Genomic DNA, 23,863 nt, shown 5'->3' with positions numbered 1-23,863 from the left:
TAACTGGATGTCCAAACAATATTCCTGAAAACTGCCAGGGTGCTGACTTGTTCTGTCAAGATGGGTCAGACTCTCCTGTCCTGACCTCTCAACACCTGTTCAATGTAGCTCAAAAGTTTCCTTATCACACATAAAGTCCTAAATGACCTAGCTCCATACAATCTTAAGGATCTCATTGTTCAAAAGCAACCTAAAAAGAACACTCTGCTCTCGGGTCTGCAGGCTTACTTCTAATCCCAAGGGTGCCCAGGTCCAGAATGTGGGGGCAGAGCCTTTAAGCTTTCAGGCTCCGTTCCTGTAGAACCAGCTCCCAGTCTGGGAAACGCTGCCCAAACACTGAAACCTTCTCTGTTTTAAAGACAAAAGCTTAAGACATTCCTTTTTGAAAGAGCTTATTACTAATTCACAGAATTTGCGAGTTATTATTTTTCACATGCTCTTTTATACTTTGTTCTCTTTAACTTTTTTCATGCGTGTCTTGTGTAAATTTTGAAGGCCTTACATAACTTTATTTTGAGTTTTGATTTATTCTGTAAAGAACTTTGAGTTAGATTAAAGTTTCAATGCAAACTACAGTTTATCGTGGGGAGAGAAATCACACAAAAGTGACCAAACGAAACGTCTCAAGATTTTATACAACCTTCATTTGAAGTCAAATGTTGATTGTAAATGATAACGCCAGAAAACTGTTTTGTGTCTGAACCCACGACTCTCAATCACTGGAACACAAGAGCAGGAAGATAATTACTGAGTTTCAACCTGATTAGAAACAGAGGGGTCAGAAGGTGAACTTCCGAGCCCTCAGAGAATCTTCTTCTTGCCTCTGCAGGAATATCAGATTCAAACACAGTGACCTCTCTGTAATAGAGGCATGCTGTAAAATCCTATGACAGTCATTATGTGAAACAGAAAGAGTATGTTGACCCTTGCTGGCTGAAGTTATCTATATACATGTTTTAAAGCGTGGTCTGGACACACAACGGCGATTGTTAATATTGAATTGTGGGACTTCAGTGTGTGACTCTAGAACGGATATTATTCCAATACCACATCAGACCTTTTGCAAAGATGTAGGCAGTAAGCAATGTTGCCATTAACCAGCAACAGCACCATAGAAAAAACACAAACAAAAAAAACAATCAGCAAAAATCCCACGTTGCTGGGAAAGTCTTTGCATCCTCCAGAGACAAATGTCACCAATAACCAAGCTGTGATTCCTCCTACTCTGACCTATTTGGATCCTTCCTAAATCTAATCTGCCACTTCAATATGGTCTCACAAATATGATTTTTTTTCCCCTGTTGTAGTAATCACACATGATGCATCTCGTTCCATACAGGCCAATTCAGAGGACGGTTACATGCATATGAAAGTCTGAAGCAAGACGCTTTTAGTTATGAATACGAGATATCAAATCTTTGCAAATCAGAATCGCATCCAATTTGGATGTGAAATGTAAAAGAGGGAGACTCATGTCACATGGATGCTTCGTCTGGCCTCCAGCATCAAACTATAACACACCAAGTACTATCCCAACCATGTAGTTTTAGTGCCAAAACTGAACAAGTTTGATCTCTTTGATCGAACCAGTTTTAATGACATAATGTCTAAGATTCTAAGAGAAAGACAAAGAAAAGAAAAAGCTAAGAAAAAACGTGTCATAAGCAAAACGCATGGTTTAATCTATGTAAACTTCGACATCTCTTCCAATTCGCCCTGTACTTCTGTTGTTTTGAATGGATATGGTTTTATGTTACGTAAAAGTTCCGTTTCATTTCTCTTCCGGTTCTTGGCTGGTAGGCAAGTCCTTCACACGGCAAATATAGGACACTCAGCAAGTAAAGATAGTGGAGAGGACAGCGTTTATGACACAAAGTTATCACATTTGCTTGTATTTGTGGGCCAAAAGCCAAGAAACACTGTAAGACGATATAAAAATTGTGCTTCAGTGATCATTTCTGTCAGCAGTGAGGAATTCTACTTCAATTCCGAAGCAGCAATGCAAGCGAAGCACAGTGATGAGACAGGTGGAAAACAGTGAAGAGACGGGTGGTACAGCTCCAAAACATCAAAGAATAGCTTTCAACTTGTCTAAAAGCTGCATTTCGAAGGGAAATAATGAGCTTGTTGATGGTTGTGGAGTACATGCTGCCCTTATCTCCTGTAGAGTTTCCATCTCTATCTAAAATCCTTAACTCAGTGGGCTGTAAGCACTGTGCCTTCAGGCTTGATGTCGCCTGTCTTTGTAAACATAACTGTTAATAAAGAGAAGTAAAGGGCCTACCACTTCTTTCATTACTGCTATTTGTGAGGCACATCTGCAAACCATCTTTCAACACATCTAGAAATCTCCTCTGAGGTGCCCCCTTTGCTACTGTTAGGCTTATCCATCCTATCCTTTACGCATTTGCCCAGAACAACTCAATCTTCAATCTCTTACTTTATCTCTAACTCCTGATTCTTAATCTTATCCATCGTTACCACCCCCAAAGAAAATGTTAACATCTTCAACTCCACCACCTCCAGCTCTGTCCTGTCACTGCTACCATCTCCAAGGCACAGAGGGCTTGTCTCGCTACAATCTTATAAACCTTTCCCCTCACGCTCGCTGTTCTTCTCAGATAACTCCAGACACTTGTCTCCGTCCACTCCTCCCTCCTCTTCACCTCTTTTCCACATTTCCTATCACTCAGTTGAGCCTAAGAATTAAGCTCATCCACTTCCTTCACTGTAAAGAGCCGGTTACATACTCTTCTTTCATTGCTTGTGGTTAATGTTCTGGGTCTCTGGAAAGCACCTATAGACAACTTGTGTTATAATAGACGCTACAAATAAAATTGATCTGAAATGAATTTATGCACATGCATAGGGCTGTTCGATTAATCGATTTTAAATCGTAATCGGGATTATGTAATTAGAACGATGTTAAAACGTGAAAATCGTAAAATCGATTTTTAATGATTGATGTAAATACCTCTCAATACCTTCGACAAGTGCCCCATCGGAGAGGCTCTTTAGTGTAGGAGGGGGCGTTGTAACATGCCACCGGGCATCCCTCAAGCCAGATGCGGTAGACCGGCTCGTGTTCCTTGCAAAAAACTTGCAAATGTGAATAGCAAATGTAATGACTGACATTACACACCTCTACCTCCTTCATGGGTTGCATTATTATTTAGCATGCAAAGACCCAGTTTAGTTTAATTAGAAAATGTCTTGTTTTATTTAATTGGAAATATAACTTACTGTATGTTTGCAAGTGCTGATTTGCTGATTTTTTTTTCAGAGATAAAACTTTATATTTTATTATATTTTTTAAAACTTTTTTTCAACTTATTTTACAGAGTTTTGCACTTTATTCATTCATTTTTGGTTTAATAAGAGCAAAGTTTGCACTTAAAGCCCAATGGGGCAAATATTCAATAAAAAACAGCATATTGGAAATCATTTCTTTGCCTTTTGTCAATTCACAAAATAATCGTAAATCGGATTTTGAGAGAAAAAAAAAAATCGAGATTTTATTTTTGGGCAAAATCGAACAGCCCTACACATGCATTATGTCTAGCTGAGTTATCCACAAACATTGTGGTCAATGAGAACTTTAGTCATAAATCATCTGTCAATCATGGCAAACAAGAGAGGGCTCAGAAACAATCCTTGATGCATTCCCACTTCCATCTCAAACCCATCTGTTATTCCTACCTCACACCTCATTGCTGCCATGCTGCCCTCATATACTGTGTGTGCTTAACGGCTTAACATACTTTTTTACCACACCAGAGTTCCTCATGCAACATCACAACTCCTCCCTCAACGTGTTCTCTAAATCTACAAAGACACAACATAGCTCCTTCTGATCTTCCCCATCAGTATTCTCAAAGCAAACACTGTATCTGTAGTGTGGGTTAAGGTTAGTTTCTTGGCATGAAACCAAAACAAAAATGCTGCTGCTCAGAAACTTTGACCACTTTTCCTTGCCTGGCTTCCACTGCCCTTTCCTTAAATATGTGGCCCATCTGCCTTATACTTCTATAGTTGCTACAACTAAAGACCATGACATTCTTTAACTCTCTAAGATGTTGTTGAAGATCGAGTTTAACTCAAGATTAATTTTTTTTCACTTCATATTATAATAGCATAAAAAAGGCTATGTGTTAAGTTAAATCAGGTCAGGACATTCAAAATAAATGCACTCTTACACTCCCAAAGAAGTTTTGTAATCTAAACAGTTACTTTTAAAATAGCCTGACCCGACACTCATCACCTTGGACATCATTGCTCAAACTTCAGTCACTCGTGGCTTTATGGGTAAAGAAATTGCCATATTTGACACTCTGGATGGTATTAACATTCAGAGGGTCAATAGAAAGATGCATTTCTAAGAACTTGCAAATTTAGGACACTCCATAAGTCTTTCACGCAGATGAAAAAGTCAAAGTGAATGAAAGTATTGCTGAAGCAGCTTGTAATAAAAATATATACATTAAAAGCTCAAAGATATGGAAATGTATGGACTTAAAAATGTGCCTAAACATATGCACAACAATTTATTTTTCTTTTCTATAATGGTTTAGACAGCAAAAATAGTTGGCCGCTGTGCCAGGGCTGTGAGCTGAAGCATCTCATAAATAACATGATCACTCCTACAATACATTACAATAACGACGTCGTCCCATCCCCCAAAAACAAAGCACAGCAGTACTGCTCTACACTCAGACTGCAACCCACTCATTCTAAAGATATCACATGTAGACCCACGCCGCAGCACTTACACACTTATACACACACACTCCACGAGGGGTTTATTATAATGAGTCTACCCCTGATGGATGACAATACATGAAATGGTGCAGAGGGAGATTTGAACCAGATCACAACACACACAGCTTCACCATCTCCATTTCCACTCCATTCAAATGAAGCTTTGATTGATTTGATTTGAAGGAGCGCACCTAATGGCGCCATTTTCTGATTCAGGAAAGTAGGTGATAGACTTGTATACTTACAGTCAAATATCGAGCATCCAGCTCCACCTTCTTCTCAAGCTCAGAGAGCAGCTCATTGTGGAAGGATTTCAACTGAGGACAGAAAATGCAAGGACAAGTTTTAGACATGAAGTCACAATCTGTGAAGCTTCTATCATCTTGCGCACCACTCCCGGGCCGGCAGTTACTTTTTCAGTGACCTCGCTCCCAAAACTAAAAATAAATAAAGTATGCCCTCCCGTCATGTTCATCCCTTCATTTGTGATCCATTTGTGCATTAGGAAAATAAAAACGAAGACTAATCACCTTTAATAGCGTTTTCGTAATCCTTTTTGCTAATAGACATTTTCTCCCATAATAATAATCATAATAATGAAATGTTTGTCACATATTTTGAAACATAATTAAAATGAAGTCATTGTATGAGATGGCAATAAGAATGCATAAAATGTATTTATTAAATACGTTTAACATCTTGTCAATGGGAAGAGGGTAATTGACATGATTAAACATATGCCCATGCAATTCGTAAGACTTCCACTATTTTAAATGTGCAGAAAAAACATCTGTGCTGATTAATAAAAAAAAAAAAAAAGGAATAAGTGAGCACAAACCCAGAATACAATATTGTTGACTAAATTCAATCCCTCAGACACCTCCTGTGTTTATGTCTTGTAACTCAGCATGTGCGTTCATCCAATTTGAGTTTATATTCATTTAATTCTCATTTATCTCATGTTGTGAAGAGCTGAGAATATTGCTCAGGGAATATCACGGGGCAGAGTCACGCAATCAAGCTGGAGTGCATTATTGCACTAATAAGTTGTTCTAACTATTAAAAATATTTCAACACATGTCAGCGTCGTACCACCCAGCCAGAAAACAGTTTGACTGCAGAATACCAACCATCTCCTCTAGCTGCACTTGGATTTGTCTGTGGACCTCAGCCATCTGGAACAGCACATCCCCTACAGATAGAGACATAGAGAAAGCACATGATTTCTTTATAACACAAGCTAAAAACTGAGAAGAAAAAAAAAGGGGAGGGGGGATTATATAAACAAAACAAAAAAACAAGAAATAAAGGAAACTGCTCCAGCGTGCAAACATACATAAACTTAAGGACAAGTGACTTGTAACTGGGACAATGCCAAACATGATGAAAGCTTGTTACGAGATGACAGACACCGAAGCAACGTCACATACGAAAACTTAAAAAAAAGAGAATGGGGTGAAAATCAGAACATCTTTGATGTTTTGAGATGAAAAAAAAATTGGAATCTAGAATGAAAATGTCAAATTAAATGCAATTTTACAAGGTAAAATTACTTCTCTGAATGAAATTATATATATATATTCAGAACAAACACTATTTAACTGGGGCTGCCTGGGATTTCAGGGTGCTGTTACATCACAGACCCAGAACAGACTGCAATTATGCAGCCTCCACATATGTTTTCCACCTCCAACTTCAAATCGAGCTCTGCTTGCTGAACCTCAGAGTGAGGGCGTTGAAACTCTGACTTGTTTTTATACTTTACTAACAGCAGCACATTTTCTTTTGCGGTAATATTCTTTCCTTAATTCAAATTTAAAGTGGGTAATAATTCCCTACCAGTACCTTATGTAATGTTTTTTGCCAAGAAGGAAATCTAACTCTTTGCTTGGGCTTTCTTTCCCACCAGTCAAACAGGTTTAAAATCAAGAGTTCCTATCTGTTACTGACTGCATCTGCAGCACAGCATCCAAAGCTGTCAATAAAAAAAAAAAAACAAGCTAATAAACATCAGTTAAGTATTTCCTGTGTAAGTAATCCCGGAGGATTGGGCCTCAGGATTTATTGAACCTAGAGGCAGGTTTCTGTATAGTTTTTTCATCACAAAGACACTCGGCAGTAATATTAATAAAGGCAGTAATAATACCAGTGTCTTTTGCAGATCAGGCTTCTAACTAACTAAAGAAGACAAGACAGTTAACTTTACCAGCAGAGAAAAATAATCAATGGGAGTTGTTTAAAATTCCAAGGAGATTGCATCCTTCGCAAAAAGCAAGGATATAAACAACTGGCAACTCCATTGTCCTCTGATTGCCACAAGATTGTTGACTGATGAATGTCTACTAAATCTTGTTAATATATGATTTAAGTTAGACAGTATGTCACTTTGGAGTTGAGTATATTTGTCCAACACCCAGTTTCAATAAAAATGTGAACATTTCCTTGATTTTGGTTCCAAGCCAATAAAAGGGTGCACTGTCTCCAAATACTAAAATGTGACTATTTTATTGTGTCTAAGTATGCAAGAATGATTGCCATTCACATAGTTTATAGTACCTCAGTTTGGTAATCCTAAGTGTGAGTACTCAAGCTTGGCAATGTACTTTCTCACAACCCGTATGGTAATAACATACTTTAAGGACTACTGAAATTAACTTCTGTACAAATGTATGTTGGTATGGAAGTACAAACCTTGCACTACTACTTTAGATACACTAATCTAAAAAAAAAAAAAAAGACACAGCCCTTGGAAGAAGGTGCTGGAGTTGGGTCGAGTGGCTTATATCACCTAAAATCAGCTGCTCTGAAGATACGGTTTAAAAAGGGAGCTGTAACTGTGTGATGTAGTTTTCTCATAATACTACAGGGATGCAGACATTTCATTTAGACCTTAAGAAAATGTGTCATCTTGAGGGGGAAAAGGAACGTGTCCTCTGACACATTTAAGATGCCTAAAAAATAAATTAAAGTGAAATAAATCAGGTGATCAAAACAGATGGAAGGGCCATGCAGCTAGTGAGTATTTTTCTTTTTTTCTATTTTTTTTGTACGTACAAGCTGCCTCCTCTGAATATGCAGTGCATTGTCAAGAAAAGGAACACAAAGAGCCACACTAAGTGAAAAACACATACAAAAAACAGAAATGGTGGAAAAAAAGTGTGAAATCCTAATGTACAGAAAATGAGTCTCAAATTCCTCTGACTGGAAGGTCCAAAGCGCTAACATATTGCATATATCCATCACATTTTCACAAAAGGTGCGACAGATCATACTTCAATAAATGAAAAAGATGCCACTATATTTCAGAGGAAATGACACTGCTGTACGAACAGGAGCCAAACTGTAAGCACAGATAAAAAAAAAGAAAAAGATCAGATGCATTATAGTATCCATCACTACCGGTGTATGTCTACAACCATTTTGAAAAAGAAGCATTAGAGAGCTGAGCAGGAATTCCAGCTGATGTCAAGTGTCAGATTTTTTTCTGGCTCATTTCACACTTGCCTGCTGTGTCCTCATTTGAAAGCTGACCTATTAAGAGCACATCTCAGCCCATCTCAAAAAAGGCTTTGTAAGTTGAAATCAGAACTTATGCTAAAGTAGTTGTAGTACAGACTTTAATCCTCCATGTTAGGGCTTCGGAGTGCAAATGGACAATACTGGGGTGGAAACGAAAGAGTCCATTTCTAACAAGGATCTGAACACAGGGAAATAGCTGTGGAGGAGGGGTGCCACTTTAAACCATATACGGGTGTGAAAAACAACTAAAATATTAGCATTTAGCCGTTTTTAGAAAATATGTTAACAAGTTGGCAAAAAAAGCACAAACCTAAGAGCTAAAAGGCTTGAAATGTCTCAATACATGATGTCAACAAACAAAAATCCGGAAGGCAAATGAGGCTTTTCGGGTTCATGTAGTGTCTTCTGTGGAAGGAAATAACCGTTTATTGGTGGGGACTTTGATTTTTTTTTTAAGCTATGCAGACTGTTTACTTGCATGCGAAAGCAAAACGCACCAAAGGAAATGGGGGGAAAAAAAAAAACTAAGAAAGCATAACAACGTCTTGGACAATCTTGTTAAAGCGCTCATGACTAAGGATTCCCTGAGTTCACTACCCCCAGATGGACTCGTGTCTACACGCCCAAGAGGGCCAGGCCTTTTGGCCGTGTTGCGACCTGTCCACTGATCTTATACCTCACATGAGCAGAGAAGCAGGCCAAAGTATCCTGTGAGTTCCCAGCAGGCCAGCTAAGCAGCTTACACATCCCTGATCACAGCTCTCCCGAGCTTAGAAACCCTGCCATTCTGTTGGATCAATTAACTAATGAGTATCTATCACTGTGCAGCAGACAACAGCACATAGACACATATGGCATGTGAACTGGAGGTAGAACAGGTGAACAACAAGACGCCAAAGAAGGTAAAGATCTCGTCATCTGTAGTTGTCTCTTTACTGCATAAACACACACACACAAACAAACAAACACACACACAAAGGACATTAAGCTCTGGAGATGAAAATGGTTACCATGGCAATTTCAATTTGAGAGCACACAATAACAGGAAAGAACCTGAAAGCACTTGTATTTCTTTCTAGAAAGTATCGAGCAGACATGACACAATCTGTGAGACTTGAGGAAACAGCTGCCAGCCTCTTACCCACATCGCAGTGAGCAGTGTGGAGTGACACGACGAGCCGATAACCTCCCAGACAAAAATCATGGAAACTAGCACCCTCACACACATAAATACACCAACACACAGACACCAGTAAATAAAGCTATGTCATTCTTGTATTGATATTTCCCAGCTCACTTGAACTTCCCCCGTTTCCAAAGCTGAGAGAAAACAATACTTCCTTTGTTGGAAGGTGAGTTCAGGTTGATCTGCACCTGCAGCTCTAAAACAAGCAGTCACATGCCTGCTACCTTAAAACACTCAGTCAGAGGGGGAAGCACGGTAGTTGGACTTGTGTGCATACGAACAGACTGCCTCCTGAAGCATGACATCAGGTTGTGGTAGCTGTATTGACTGCTTGTGTAACAGTATCCGTGCTACGCCCACACAGGTGGAGAGAGAAGAAGACGTAGAATAACAGAATGTGGGCTATCGAGCAAATAGGAAAAAAAAAAACTGCAAGTTTGCAATGCTGAACAGAGAGTACGAGAGAGCGAGAGAGAGAGAGTGAAAGAATGGAGGTGGATGGAGAGACACTGAATCACTGGTGAAGGTCAAAGCAGATTCACTAAGGGTTGTCATGGAAGCAGGATAATACTAGGGTCGTTGCCATGGGAGAAGGTGTGAGATGAACAGCGGTGCTTACAAAAATGTTATGCTATAAAATGCCGCTTAAAGATCTCCACTCTTACTATCAGCCATGATTACATCAGCATACTAACTTCCCCCAGGAGAAGAGCGGTGTGTGTCCTACATGGCGAGTCTGTGTTCACTGTTGTGCTTAACAGTGATGTTAATGCCCGCCTATCTCGCATGCCAAGTCACGAGAGAAACAAACAAGTGGGCCGGTATAATGGGGCACCAGATTAATGTGAGATGTAGGTAATAGCTGAGACTCTGGGTGGCCACGTACAGGTTTATGTTGGTTATACTTTCTGGAAGATTACATCACCTAAATATGGTTAATCTAAGAAGTAAGCAAAGCCTCCACTTACAGGTCGTCCACGCACACATACACTTGTATTTACAATTTTGTAAACTGGATGAGAAATTCTGTTTGAACCCTTTCCCTGATTAGCTCTCACAGGAGAAAACTACTATTTATGACATGCTTCTAAAATTGGAAGCTCCACCATCACAGCTGTTTGTATAAGTTCTTTCAGCAATGGTGTCATGCATTTAGGCCATAATGAAAGCTTAACTGGAGAACGGTGCAACTGCCAAATAGAAGTGGGTCAGAGTGCAGTTACAAGTAATCTTGACATTAATTCTAAGCCGGTCTAAGAAAATGTATGTAGCATATTCAAAACATCTGGCATCAGTGAGGCAAAACCTTGGCTTCATTTTAAGTTGCCGTCCTGCTGTCATCATCATCCACACAACATAATTACACCAACATCAAAAGAGATGCAGAATATCTGTGTTTTCCTGTCAGAAATCTCCAAGTATTTCTCACTATTTTTCTGATTGTAACCTCAAAACTTAACCCGTTATACGGTAATTAATTATAATACAAATTATATATATATATATATATATATATATATATATATATATATATATATATACACACATACATACACATACACACACACACACACACACACACACACACACACACACACACACACACACCTTTAGCATAAGTTCTGAGTTATCTGGATTACCTCAATACATGACTTTTATATAATCACACATGCAAAAAAAATGTTTATCGTGTGAAGGAAGAAAAAAACAACATGCTAATCAAGTAATATATGTCAGATCTCCAATGAGCAAATTCCTACTTAATTTAATCAGGATTAAGATATTCTACCCTGCAAAGCCATTATGTCTGACTAATGCATGTTCTCTTTTACAGGGTTGCAAAATGCTCCACATCTTAGTGTGGTGATTTACAGTAGGCTACTTACTGCGCTGCTAAAGTCTTAAAAGAGAAACGTCATGACTCTGATTGCACAAGGGTTCTCAGTAAAACATGTGCCTGCACAAAATTGCAAAAAGTTGTGTGTGAAGATTTAAGCCCACATAGCTAAACTTGATTTGTGAAGTGCAAATCCCTCCTTTATAATTTACATGATTAGTATCGTAATGTTGTTGCAAACAGGTAACGCTGTGTCTGTTGATGCATTTGTGGGTGGACTAGTGGGGAATCCATTAAAAGATCTGCAGTGTTTTTTTCTCACCCTTTATGTATGTGCAAAGTGAAGAAAGCATGACAAAAAAACAGAAGCCATTTTTGTTCTGAAGCAAATAAGGCGAACAGAGAGCGAGATGTAGAGAAACAAACAGTGATGGGGAAAGTCCCTGAAGAACACGATAATAAAAGATATGTCAGCATAAAAAGCAAAGAGCCATCTTGTGTGAAACCTTGTTACATTTTAAGCATATATCTCCTCTTCTAGCAGAATCAATAAAACACCAGCCCTTTTAAGACCTGAAGATCCAAGGAAAGGCAGAGTGTAAACCCAAGCTGGATTCTTATTATGTAGGTACCGGTATGTGTGATGTTCGACCAAGGGGCAACCTCCGGTTGTCCTCTTTGAAGTTAACCAGGAAGTGCATGTGCTTGATGCCCATGGCTCCAAAAATGAGTCCATCTCAGTTGTCTTCTAGGTTAAAATGTCCAGTTTCACAGATTAAATAAACATATTTACAGCCTGATTAAAAAACAAACAAAAAAATGGTTTTGGTCTCCTTAGCTAGATTTCACATGCATGACTGTAGGAAATTTTATGTTTATGTACCTCATCAGGTAAAATAATAAAAAGCTACGTGTTGCATGACTGGCTATCGTCTGCAATAGCTAGCTGTCACTATAGCTAATTAGCACCTTAGCTGAGCTTGACTCAGAATGAACTTAAGGTAAAGATAATTAGCATCATAGATTAGCAGAAGCTTAACTGAGCTAAAATAGCTAAATTGCCATAAATGAGCTACAGTGTTATGTTTCATCCAGCCTCCAAACCAGGCCCCAAACCAAACTCCTCGTTCTACCCCTTTTTTGGATTAGCTAGGGTTTGGTGGAGTCAGCTCCTGCTTATAAGGAACCGAGCAGAGTGATTTAAAAAAAAAAAGAGGCTTCCAAAGCACGTTTCAGAAAACTTGTGGGAGATGCCACAGTTCTTTGAGACCATGTGTTTGAGCCAGAAAGATACCCCAAGCCAGAACCTCAAACAGGAGCATATTCATGTCTACATATACAAAACCGAGAGGAAATATTTATAGGACTGCTAAAACTTTACAAGGCCATTTTACTTTTCAATTCTCTTTTTTTTCCCCCGTACAAAAATCAACACATGGAGTCAAAGACAATAATGTGTGGTATAGAATCCATAGTAGCCTACTGTACACATTTGAGGCATATAGTCCTCATTTAAAGTAAGAAAGTCAAAGTACAGAAATAAACATGTCTTAAGATAAAATGCCATTTCAGTTCAGCTGAGTTGCAATCAAAACAGGAAATTGTTTCAAAGTATATATATCTGGATTATGTATAAAACAGTTCTATGTCAACAGACAAAAAGGAGGCAAGTTAATGGCATTCGCTTACATAAACCCAGATCAGTGCTTTTTTGTTTTATTGACCGTATTCATCATGCAGACTCGTAACAAGGCGGCACTGACCGGACAGACGTGTGCAAAAAAACATCCTTTTTTGCACACATTCAAAGTAAACATTACCTCAGTTCATCTGTAGGAACCTATCCATGAATTGACACAATCACAACTCTTGTATTTTTACAGACTGTACCATCTTATAATAGACTTGAGGTTGTTTTAATTCTGCATGGTTCCCTTACGCCGTTACCGCCATCATGACTTGTATCATCAACAACATAGTATATCTGAAAATACAAATTAATTAGCGCTCATGGAAATTCTATAAAACAAATCACCCTCAAACTAGAATATTAACATGGATTTCAGTTACATGTTCATTAATGCACCACAGAAGGAACTTTTATGTGACTTTCACATACATGTAAAATAAAGTTATGGTCACCAACGTGTGTCCGGGACAGGAATGCTAAAGTAGTGAATGAGTGAATAGCAATAGGAAGTTGTGGATAGTTACTGACAAAGTGATTTAGTTTATGAGAAGTTGACAGTTTTCATAAAAAAGGAGTCTATTTGAGCCAGTTTTGTGAAAAGAAAGTCTTAACCTAGAGCAGACTGAGGCTTATAGTGAGTGCTAGATCTGCAGAATGCTGTGTATTCAACAAGCCATCACAAACACCTTCTGTTGCCTAGCAACAGTAGTGTTGTGTGTTTTATAACACTATTGTGGACATCCGGCTTGAGTTTCTATTGTTTACGTCCCTCCATTGTCTAATTTGGTGATGTCCCATTAGTTAATAAAGAGGTGGCATGCCATTAGATTTTAAAAGCTTAATTCTGCAACACGCTCTGCACCTCCCTTTATCCATAACGAGTTTTAGTTTTGGGTAGATTTTTCAGAAACACTGAAGGTGCGTTAATATTTTTGTCCAAGTATCACTTTCAAAATATAAAAGAAAAAAATTTAATAAAAGTACAATGTGAATTTGTTCAGATGGAGAGTGAAAGGGCCACTGGCTTCCCATCATGCATTGCAGGTCTCTCAAATAGAGCAGGAAAAGGCAGAGACCCCTGGGATAGTGGCACAGAGCTAAGAAAAGAGCTTCTCTGCTCTCATTTAAACAGGGACAGGTGCTGGAGGAGGAGATAGGTAGGCCACACTGAAGGCAGAGTGACAGAAGGAAGAGACGGGGAGAGAGAACTGTGGTGTGAGCTCGTGGGTGCCTTTTCAAACCCAACATGTTAGAGTTAACACTTCATCTGCCAACACTAACCTTTTGTCCCTAACAAACGACATATATTCTAGCCTTTTAGGCAGCATCCATTTACCAGCAGAAATGGAATGCTTACGTCCCAGATCCATTAACCTAAAACAGGCATTCATGCTGCAGTATTTTGCAGTCTTTTTCCCCGTATGCACCTTTTTTCCCCTTTTATAATTACTAGGAGGAATATGGGCTTTTATGTGTGATATGTGGTGTGGGGGGCACTTAAGCCATTCATTATAAAACTACATTTTAATATTGTTCTTTATTTCCCAAAAGAACGTTATGTCCTAAAAGACATTTGTGCTGAATCGTACATGTGTTATTAAAATGTGGAGATTGGCCATTTTTCAGAAGTTGATAAAAAGGGAGATAGGAATTAGACTTTATTTTAGCTGAGGCAAATAAAACGTAAGCAATTCACAATCTTGTTTAGCTTCCTGAGAACAGAGTTGTAAGCTTAATGACCCAGGGGGACTTTGGCAGGCTACAGTTCATACAAGCAGCATTTGTTTCATACTACCTGACAAGATAAAAACATCTAGCTGAGACGGATGTAATGTACACAGCACAAAAACAGGTTATGTGCACCAAGCCAATGACTGTTGACATTGATTGGTAGTGTGGTTGTGTTGTAGATATTAGGGATTGTTTTTGACGGCTCAGATGAGGTCGGTCAAGATGGAGAAGACATTGTTTCCCATCAACAAGTAGCGAAGTACTCGTGCTTCATCTTTGAACTCATGTTAGTTAGGAGGATGTGCCAACAATGTTGAAAGTTTTTGTTTTTTTTAAATTAAGTATTTCTGACAACTTTAAAATTGATCAAAACTACATGAGATGAATGGACTTTTTTAAATTAATGTTTTTAAAGTTTTGCGATAAAGTTTTAGCAAAGGAATGGAGAGGGAAAGGTGGCAAAAAACGGCAAATAACTTAAAAATATTAACATATTTTTTTAGGTGTCTTTTTTAGATCTAAAACAGGTACAATAAAATATTAAAAAGGGGAAACATTATGAATAAAAAAAAAATAATACTTCTGAAGTGGCTACCAAATCAGACAAACACCTATAACACAACTGTCTCTTAGTTTTGTGCAACCTGGGTCGGAAAATCTGTCATCCATTGAACCAGACAGATTAACAGGGTACCGTGCCATCACAGACCCATAGCAGAATGATCATGTTTCTCCGTCTACAGTAACTTCTCAGCACCACCGCATTCACAAGTTAAGAGAGGCCTTTGCAGTAGAGGGGGTGGAGTCAAGTTGGATCTCTGACTCCATCTCCCGAAACCTGGCATTATGAGTGGAGTTATGAGTGGAGACATGGTTGAAAAAGCAATGGAATTGCTATTGGAATTGGAATAATACTTTTCATATTTTGAATTTCTGAAAACTGCTAATTTTGCTGCACCGTCACCAAGTTGTATTTCGTCTAGAACGTATCAGAAATGTCATTACAACCTCAGTACATGCGGTTGACATCTGAAAAAAAGTGCCAAGCACATACCATTAAACTTAACTTAAATTCAAAATATACAGTGTGTAAAGCTGGACAAATACATTTGTGAATGTGTTCATAGTCTGCACGCCTGTAGAATAGATTAACAAACTGCATGAATTACATTTAGCTATGAAAATATATCCATGTGCAGGATCAGAAAAGAGAACGAACTGGAGGGGCACCGGAGATGAGGAGCACAAAGAGAAGACACTGGAAAAGTCGACAGGTGAAGAAGAAAGTAATATGAGACAAAGATGACAGATATCAGTTCAGAAACAACCCTCACCTGAGAGAGAGGCAAGAGTGCACAGATTGTACACATTTCATGTAATGTGATGCTTTAAAAGCTAAATGTTAGCTAACTGTTAAGACCATCTCAATTATTCTAAGATCCTAACGCCACCCCTGCTTAGGGGGATGAAAACATAATTTACCAACCACAGAATAAGCCATATTTCTACAGAAACCCAGAGTTGTACAACTTTTTTTTTGTTTGTTTTGTTAATGTTTGTTTTGTTTTTTTTATCCCCTCCCTCTCTCCCCAATACAGTTTTTCCCCACATTGCTGAATGAGAAAAATGAGTCAGAAGGTGTCTGGGTGTGCCGAGAGATAACTAGCACATGCTACCGAGTGCTGCAGGAAAAAATATCCAGGTTCAGGTTACTGAATTTGCACCCGTTGGTAGATTTTGTTTTGCAGGACTGACAGCACAAGTCCCATTTACCGACACTCATACAGCTAAAACACAAAGATATAACATTAAAATGAAGTAATACATGTAACATTTTATTTATAGATATCATTCATCCAATTTGTGGGAAAACAGGTAAGCTCATGCAACACATAAAAATTCTGAACTCAAACAGTTTCCACTAGAAAACAGAGATCTGGGAACCCTCCGGGGGTGTGGGAGGGGAGAGATGAGGCTGTTTGTTGACTTTGTAAAACAGAACTTCACTGTCCTAACATGAGTTTGTCACTCATGGCAACAGAACGGCACACAGCAGGAAATGTATTCAGAGCCTTTTAGTCGTAATCAGCAATGGCACAACAAAGAAAAATATTAAATAAAAAATACAAATTTAAAAAATCTATTTAAAACACAAATGTACACTCACTGGTAACAAAATCTATTTAAAACTTAAATTATCTGTGCAATCCCATTGACAAATCAAATAATACAAAAACTCTGGGCTACTGCTAGTAAAGTGTAATAAATTAGTTATAAAAGAACAAAATGTAATAAGCATGATAGGAATACATAGTATGGCGCAGAAATATACAGGAAGTGAGTCTGTCATCTCGCCCCGCTGGTACCGCCACTTTGACTTGGGTGGGATAATTTACTGATTGTAACTGATTGTCTTTCATCTGCAACCAAACAGAGAAAGTTCTGTATCTCTTACACTGACTACAGCATGGATGTGCAATCTTGCATTAAAAAGTCCTTAGAAAAGAAAGAAGTTGATGATGCCACATCAAATGCATTTAGCCGGGTTTTTAGGCTACATTTATTTAGCAAGCTTAAAAAAAATGGAGAACACATTGGGAGTAATCTGGGGTTCTGTAATTTGTCCAAAGATAGTCTGACATGTGAATTGGGAAAACCTCTGACTGAAAAACTCCCCATCCTACTTTCTGAGCTGCAATACAGAACCTGGCATGATTCAATCGGTGCTCTACAGCAGGGGTTCCCAACCTTTTTTGTGCCAAGGACCAGCAAAAGTATAAACAAAAAGCTCATGGACCGGTTGACAATTTATGTCAATTTTAATAAACATTTTAGAAAAAAACAACACATTTTAAATAGGGCTGCAACTAACGACTATTTTAATAGTCAACTATTATCACCGATTATTGAAACGATTAGTCGACTAATCGGATAATTAGTAATTTTTTCTTAAATTTAGAATGAGGTTGCTTTAATTATGTGGCAAATGATAATAAACAGGAGAAAGATGGGTACTTCAATGAAAAATTTATATTTTATTCAACTTTGCTGCTGTTCATACAAGTACATACAAGTAAAAGAACAGGCATAGTGATCAGTCAGTATAGACATAAATCCATAAATAAATAAACCTCTGTCCATTATTTTTCATTTTTTAAGGAATGGGAATTGTGTTATATAAAAAAAATGAATGATAAAATAAAACGTCTCATATTTTTTCACCATCAAGTGGGTGAAATGGGTTCTGGATGGCAGGACGTTCTCTGGGTTGAACTGGTGTATCATTTGTTGAAACTCGTCACCATCAACCATGGAGAGCTGTTCATATCACAGATCAGCATCTGCAGTATTGACTCAGTGAGCGCAGTCGCCTGTTGCAGGAACACGTCTGCTTCTTTTGCAGAAAGGGGTCCATGGTGGCTCTTCATCGGTCTGCATGCATTTAATTTAAAATACTTTTGTCAGGCACAGTCAGGCATAACGTTAAAGCTCTCTTTTAAAGCCAAAATACGCTTAATATCTTACCAAGGCGAGTCCGTTTCGTCCAACTGTCTGACGTGCTTTCTCTTCAAATACTCGTGCATTACCGACGTGCTCCCGTGATAAGCAAGGTCTCCTTTGCAAACCTTGCAAGTCATCTTTTTATTCGCCGTATCCAGGCTAAAACGCTCCCGAACTTTTGAAGTTTTGTTACGCAAAGAAAAAAAAAAAAAAAAAGCTGCGCTGAGCTGTCGTGTAGCGCGGCTCTCGGCAGAGATTGTATGAGGTGAAGTGAAATGAGATGCCTCACTCCATTGGAAAAAAAACGTCTGGTGACAATTGTCGACAATTTTGATTATCGTTTTTGTCGACAACGTCGGCGAATCGTTGCAGCCCTAATTATGATCGGAACACAAGCCATTTCACGGCCCAGTAGTAACGGCTCTAACGGCCCGGTACCGGTCCGGGGACCGGGGGTTGGGAATCACGGCTCTACAGTGTCTGAAAGTACCGTCAGGTCAGCTCCTTTTGGTGCCTTCACTATGGGAGTACATAAATCTGTGATAGTGAGTTTTATCTACAATGTGAAAGAAAAAAGGAGTTGGAAAAAAAAATCATGCAATGGAAAAAACAATACTACTGATCAGAAATAAAAAATAAATAAAATGGTTCAGAAAATAAATTCAAGGAGAAAGTATGTACATTTCTTTTTTTCCCCCTTTTTATCTCACTGCTAGTATAAAAGGAGCCATTAATCTGATGACAATTAGAAAGATGTTTTACTTGTGAATCAGCTTGACCACAGCTCTAGTTGTAAATAACTCGTCTCTGTCTTCAAATGGATATAAACATTGCTTGGTTAGGATTGTCATAAATATCGCCAGCCCACCAAACACTGGATTTCCCTACAAGGCTTGGAACGCCACAACTGCCTCTGAGAGCAAGTGCTCACTCCTAATGCAAGAAGAGGAGGATGACAGAAAAAGTGGAAGGAGGGAGAGAGAGCATAGAAACATGAGAGAGAGAGCAGATGTGTCTATGTGTTAACATGTATGTGCATGCATGCATCTGTGTGTCTGTGTGTGTGTGTGTGTGTGTATGTAGGGGTGTGTGTGGGTGGTGAAATGACAGGCGATGATTAGCCCAACCAGAGGAGGATATGTGGGAGAGAGTGTGTGGGAGTGGTGGGGCTGGCAGGAGAGAGAGAGGCTGTCTCTTTCTTTAGAAGATATAAACAAGTAGATTAAAAATCCATTCATACAGATGCCACAACATTCATGCATCAAAAAAAGAAAGCCATGTATGTATATTAGACATCTACCACATAACTGCACATATAGTAAGGGTGGACTCCTGTGGGGACATACAGTGTTGTAAAGGAATGAATTGAGAGTCGAGCCAGGCTGTGGAGCAAATTGATGTGTTGATAATGGAAAACAACAACGCAGGCAATTATTTCACAATGTAATTTCAGTCCTTGCTTAAAGCGTACTGTGTATATGTTTGTTAAAGAGTAGAAGGAGATGGCAAGCAGCTGGAGAGTCTGAGGTGTGTAGGTGGGACCCTTTACAGCCCATTTCTTACAGAGACTCTGTGGAATTAACAGGCTTTAAAGAGGTGCTACAGCAGCACAAACTCAAACGTGCTGCTTTATGTGTACACATGTGCTTGACCTTAGAAAAGAACCACTGCTTGTCTGAGAAAAAACTACTACTGTTAAATAATCAAGCAAATGATTAGACTGACTTCTTTCTGGATGCAGCCTCTCTTTAGTCACTTGTAAAGCTGTTTACAATCATGCACACACTTGTCACAAGAAATCTGGTCGGTCTGAAAAAGACAACAATCAAAAACATTCAAATATAGCGATCCCGTTTGACGCACGACACGATATGAATTGGTAAGTTGTAAGTCACCGATTGTGGTTTTCAGCTTGTAAAAGTGTCTCCTCCTCTCATCTGTGTTTATCTCTGCGCTCTGCTGCCAGTCAAACAGGAAACTCTGAGCTTCAGTTTGACCTCAGGTCAGGATAAAGCGACTGACCTCAGGGTGGAGACTCTGGAGCTGGAAAATAAAATGCCAACTCTTCCCCTGGGAACCACACTGGCATGTTGGGGACCTTTGGGTGTAGCTGGCCCATTGTAACAGAGACAGGCATTGAACAAAAGTTCCAAATATCAGACATCCAAAACTTTCCTTTTTTAAAACTTGGAGAAAATTGGTATTTGGCCTTACTTAAAAAAAGTCTCTCTTACAGAAAACAGTGGTTTTCAACGGCTTGAAATGCCTTGTTCGCGGTCAAAGCTTTTTTAGCTCTCCCCTTTTGGCATCAATGCTAAGCTCCCCTGCATCACGGCTGCTTATTGGGTAGTTCAGCATATCCAAAAACAAGATATTTACAACACAAAGATTCCCACTTATGCAGAGAGCAGACTGGGGATTTCAGACCAGGGTTGTTTTTTTCCAGAAACAGGAGCTACAAATGTCACCTATCTAAAATGTAAATTTTAAGTAAAAATATGTTTTTGAATAAAGGGCGCAATCTAAAAAAAAAAGTATGACCTTATAAATGATTGGATCTTTTAGATACAAACATTTCCTGGTCAACAAGTTGCGTGAGTCATTTAAAAAAGGTATTCAACATGTGTCAATCTGCCTTCGGTGGAATCCATTTCCAGTTACGTCGCACAACAAATAAACAAACAACAGGAATCACACTGTAGGCTGATACATGCACTTGCACACGACTACATTATAAACACAGTTTCCAAATCTACCAAGTTCACTTCTCTCGAAAAAGGAGTCAAATTCCGAGAGCTTTATTAATCTCATATTGGGTCATTCAGTTTGACCACCTTTGAACTCTGCTTAATGATAAAAGAAATATACATGATATAGTTGATAAAAGCAGCTTGAGGGAGCAAGAGGATGCCATTAATCCAGCATTTGAAGGAAAATGTTGTAACTTTCAACAACAACCTGATAAAAATTACTTAAAGCAGAAACAACAAACATCATCAAGCAGATTCTTTGTCGTCTTGCTTGGCATTCATCTCCGAGTTTGGCATCAAACTCTGTTCCCAGACACTTGTGTGTACACACTAGTTGGACTCATCCACACTGTATGATACTAGAATTTCCAAACTCATCATGCAAACTGACAAGAAAAAGGTGCAGCCATGACATAAAACATCAAGCCAGCGTCATAAGAAAACATTACAAGACAGCTAGTTCCTTGAGAAGCTGTGTGTACATGATGGAAAACAGTGGTGTCCCAAATGGCAAAAAGACTTCAAAGTATTATCAGTCTTTTTTTATATATTATAAAAACTGAATAGAAGCACAACTGACTGAGCACAAACTGGATATTAAAACCTTGTCTCATAATATGTGCCATGAAGGTTCATTAAGAGGAACTATTTAAAGTTTGGAATCGATGGAAAACCCCACAGATGGCGCAAGACGGAAGGTTGGAGCCGCATACTGAACAAAAGATCCTGCAGTCGCTTTCAAGTCAGTCCCAGTCGAGGAGTGGAGGAAATTCAAAGTGGATCTCATCTCCACTGAAACAAAGGCCCCGTCAAATCAAGAGTTTCTTCTACATAGATCAAGCAGTTAAAAGGAACAATTTGTGTGAAGGGGACCTCTTTAAAAACGTGATGATTTCCCACGGGGTAGCGATAGCTAATGCACACAAAGGAGACTTTGATTACCGAGAAGGCTACTCATTATAAGCCAACCAGGTGTCACCGCTCCAACTGACCCGGTATGACAGTCTTACATCATATATTATGCAACAAATCATAGCACCCCGACTTTTCTTATGTTTAATCTTCAGGTGTGATGAAAACCATCAGCTCCACTCCTGTTAAAGCCCACTCCTCACTCATGACTGTTCCACTTGTACTTTTCTAAAGGCAATCAACAGGAAGCTCATGAATTTAAAGTTATTTCTTCTGGTATATAATCTAACCACAAATTCCTTTAGGACTGAAACAATTCTGCAAAAAAAAAAAAAGTGTAATTAAAAAACACCCACGTTTCATTCTGAACGCCAGCGAGCTCTCCCTGCCACATTCTGACACATCAAGCTAATGTCGGATGACTTGTGTGTGGATGTGAATAAGGATGTGACTCTCCTATTGACAGCCGATGCAAGCCCGTATAAACCAGAGAGAGAATGAGAGAGAAAAATGTCAGCTTCGTACCCAAATCTTTGGATCCTTGACTTTCACTGGCCAGCTCACCCATCCTCACCAGGGCATCAAAGTAGCCTTTTGCAGCAAATGTCACATCTAAAAGCAAACAAAGGCAAAGAGAAAAGGGTGGATATTAAGTTAAAGGTTATGGAAACACTTAACACAATTTATTCAAATTTGAATAACATTAAAAGGAAAATGAATTTTAGCTTTATGTAAACATTCCTGTAAGAAAAACATTTCCATCACTTTTTTCTAAGCTCCATTAATTCATGATTATTTGAAGCAGTTGATCACAGCTTCTTCCAATCAGGAAATGAACACTGACACACAAATTATCTTGATGAAATCCTGGATGCTTGATTGCAAAGAGGAAATTATTTCCTGAGACGGTTTGTTTGTGTGGCAAGCCACAGATGAATCAAAAAGTTGCACTTTGTTTCCAATTTATTGTTTGAATTAGAAGAAATTCTGCTTTATTGTTACCACAGAGCATGTAGGAGGAGTTGATGTTAGATTTATTTACATTTCCCCCCCATATGGCATATTTAGTGAGGCTTGATTATTTAGAGTTACTCCAAAGCCTTCAGTTAATAGCTGCTAACAACTGGAAACACTTAATTCACTTCTGTCCACGTTTCAACAAGCATCTCAGTTTCTTCTGGCCTGTTTTTAAGATTGAAGCATGTGAAGCTATTACAAGAGACCTTAAACTGCATATACTTGTAAACAAATACGATTTTTGAGTTAGTTACAATATATATAAAAAAATAATGGTCCATTGTTTGAACAAGTGGCCACAAAAATGACAAACAGGGGCTTTGCAAGAAGCAAAACTCGGCCAAAAAGCGCTCATGCCGATGTTCATCCATCCTGGTTTTGAAAATTACTCCTGTCCGACGGCGTATGAATCTTTCTGATGTTAGGATAATATGTCATTCTACACGCACCCACAGGTTACGTTATGTTTCACAGTTAACGCATCCCAACTCGCCTTCCCTCCCCTCGTCTTCAGGCCTGAGGTGACGAATAACACGCCTCACGTTTATATTACCCAACGCGAATCATCCAGCGATATTAGCAGGATCCAACCTAATAGCGCTTAATATCTGCACACAGAAAGCAGAAACAAATAAAATAAGAAAATAAAAACACATCCTTAAATTGTTAGACCATTGATTAAAGAGTGCATTAGAGTTCATCCACATCTATGAAAAGGTGTCCTTCAGGCAGAGTAAAATATCCAAAGGTGTCAGATGAGCTGCTATGCGACTCCTGCTGCTCTAGATAGAAGGGTGTGAAAACAACTTACCCACTAACACTGATGAAAGGTTTATAGTAGGATTCAAACTGCCTCAGTAATCAAAAATTATAATTGGTGTCCACTCACGCTGCTGTAGAGAAAGTTCGGAGATGCATACAAAACTGAGTGGATATAAAAAGCTTGACCTCTGCATCATCTT

At 38.8% G+C, this 23,863-nt stretch overlaps 1 protein-coding gene across 5 annotated transcripts in view; it reads right to left on the bottom strand.

Annotated features, from left to right (window-relative positions):
- Positions 1-23,863, bottom strand: part of baiap2a (BAR/IMD domain containing adaptor protein 2a) — a 60,755-nt gene that overhangs the window by 21,407 nt on the left and 15,485 nt on the right. For all 5 annotated transcript variants that reach the window (XM_061712390.1, XM_061712394.1, XM_061712392.1 and 2 more), the window contains 3 exons: positions 22,410-22,496; positions 5,889-5,950; positions 5,004-5,075 (listed from right to left, as the gene is read on the bottom strand). In XM_061712390.1, the coding sequence (XP_061568374.1) occupies positions 5,004-5,075; positions 5,889-5,950; positions 22,410-22,496 (221 nt within the window). The remainder of the gene's footprint in view (positions 1-5,003; positions 5,076-5,888; positions 5,951-22,409; positions 22,497-23,863) is intronic.

This window comes from Cololabis saira, chromosome 21, assembly GCF_033807715.1.
Source record: "Cololabis saira isolate AMF1-May2022 chromosome 21, fColSai1.1, whole genome shotgun sequence".
In the NCBI taxonomy this organism is placed as follows: domain Eukaryota; kingdom Metazoa; phylum Chordata; class Actinopteri; order Beloniformes; family Belonidae; genus Cololabis; species Cololabis saira.
This window is presented reverse-complemented; position numbering and strand designations above follow the sequence as displayed.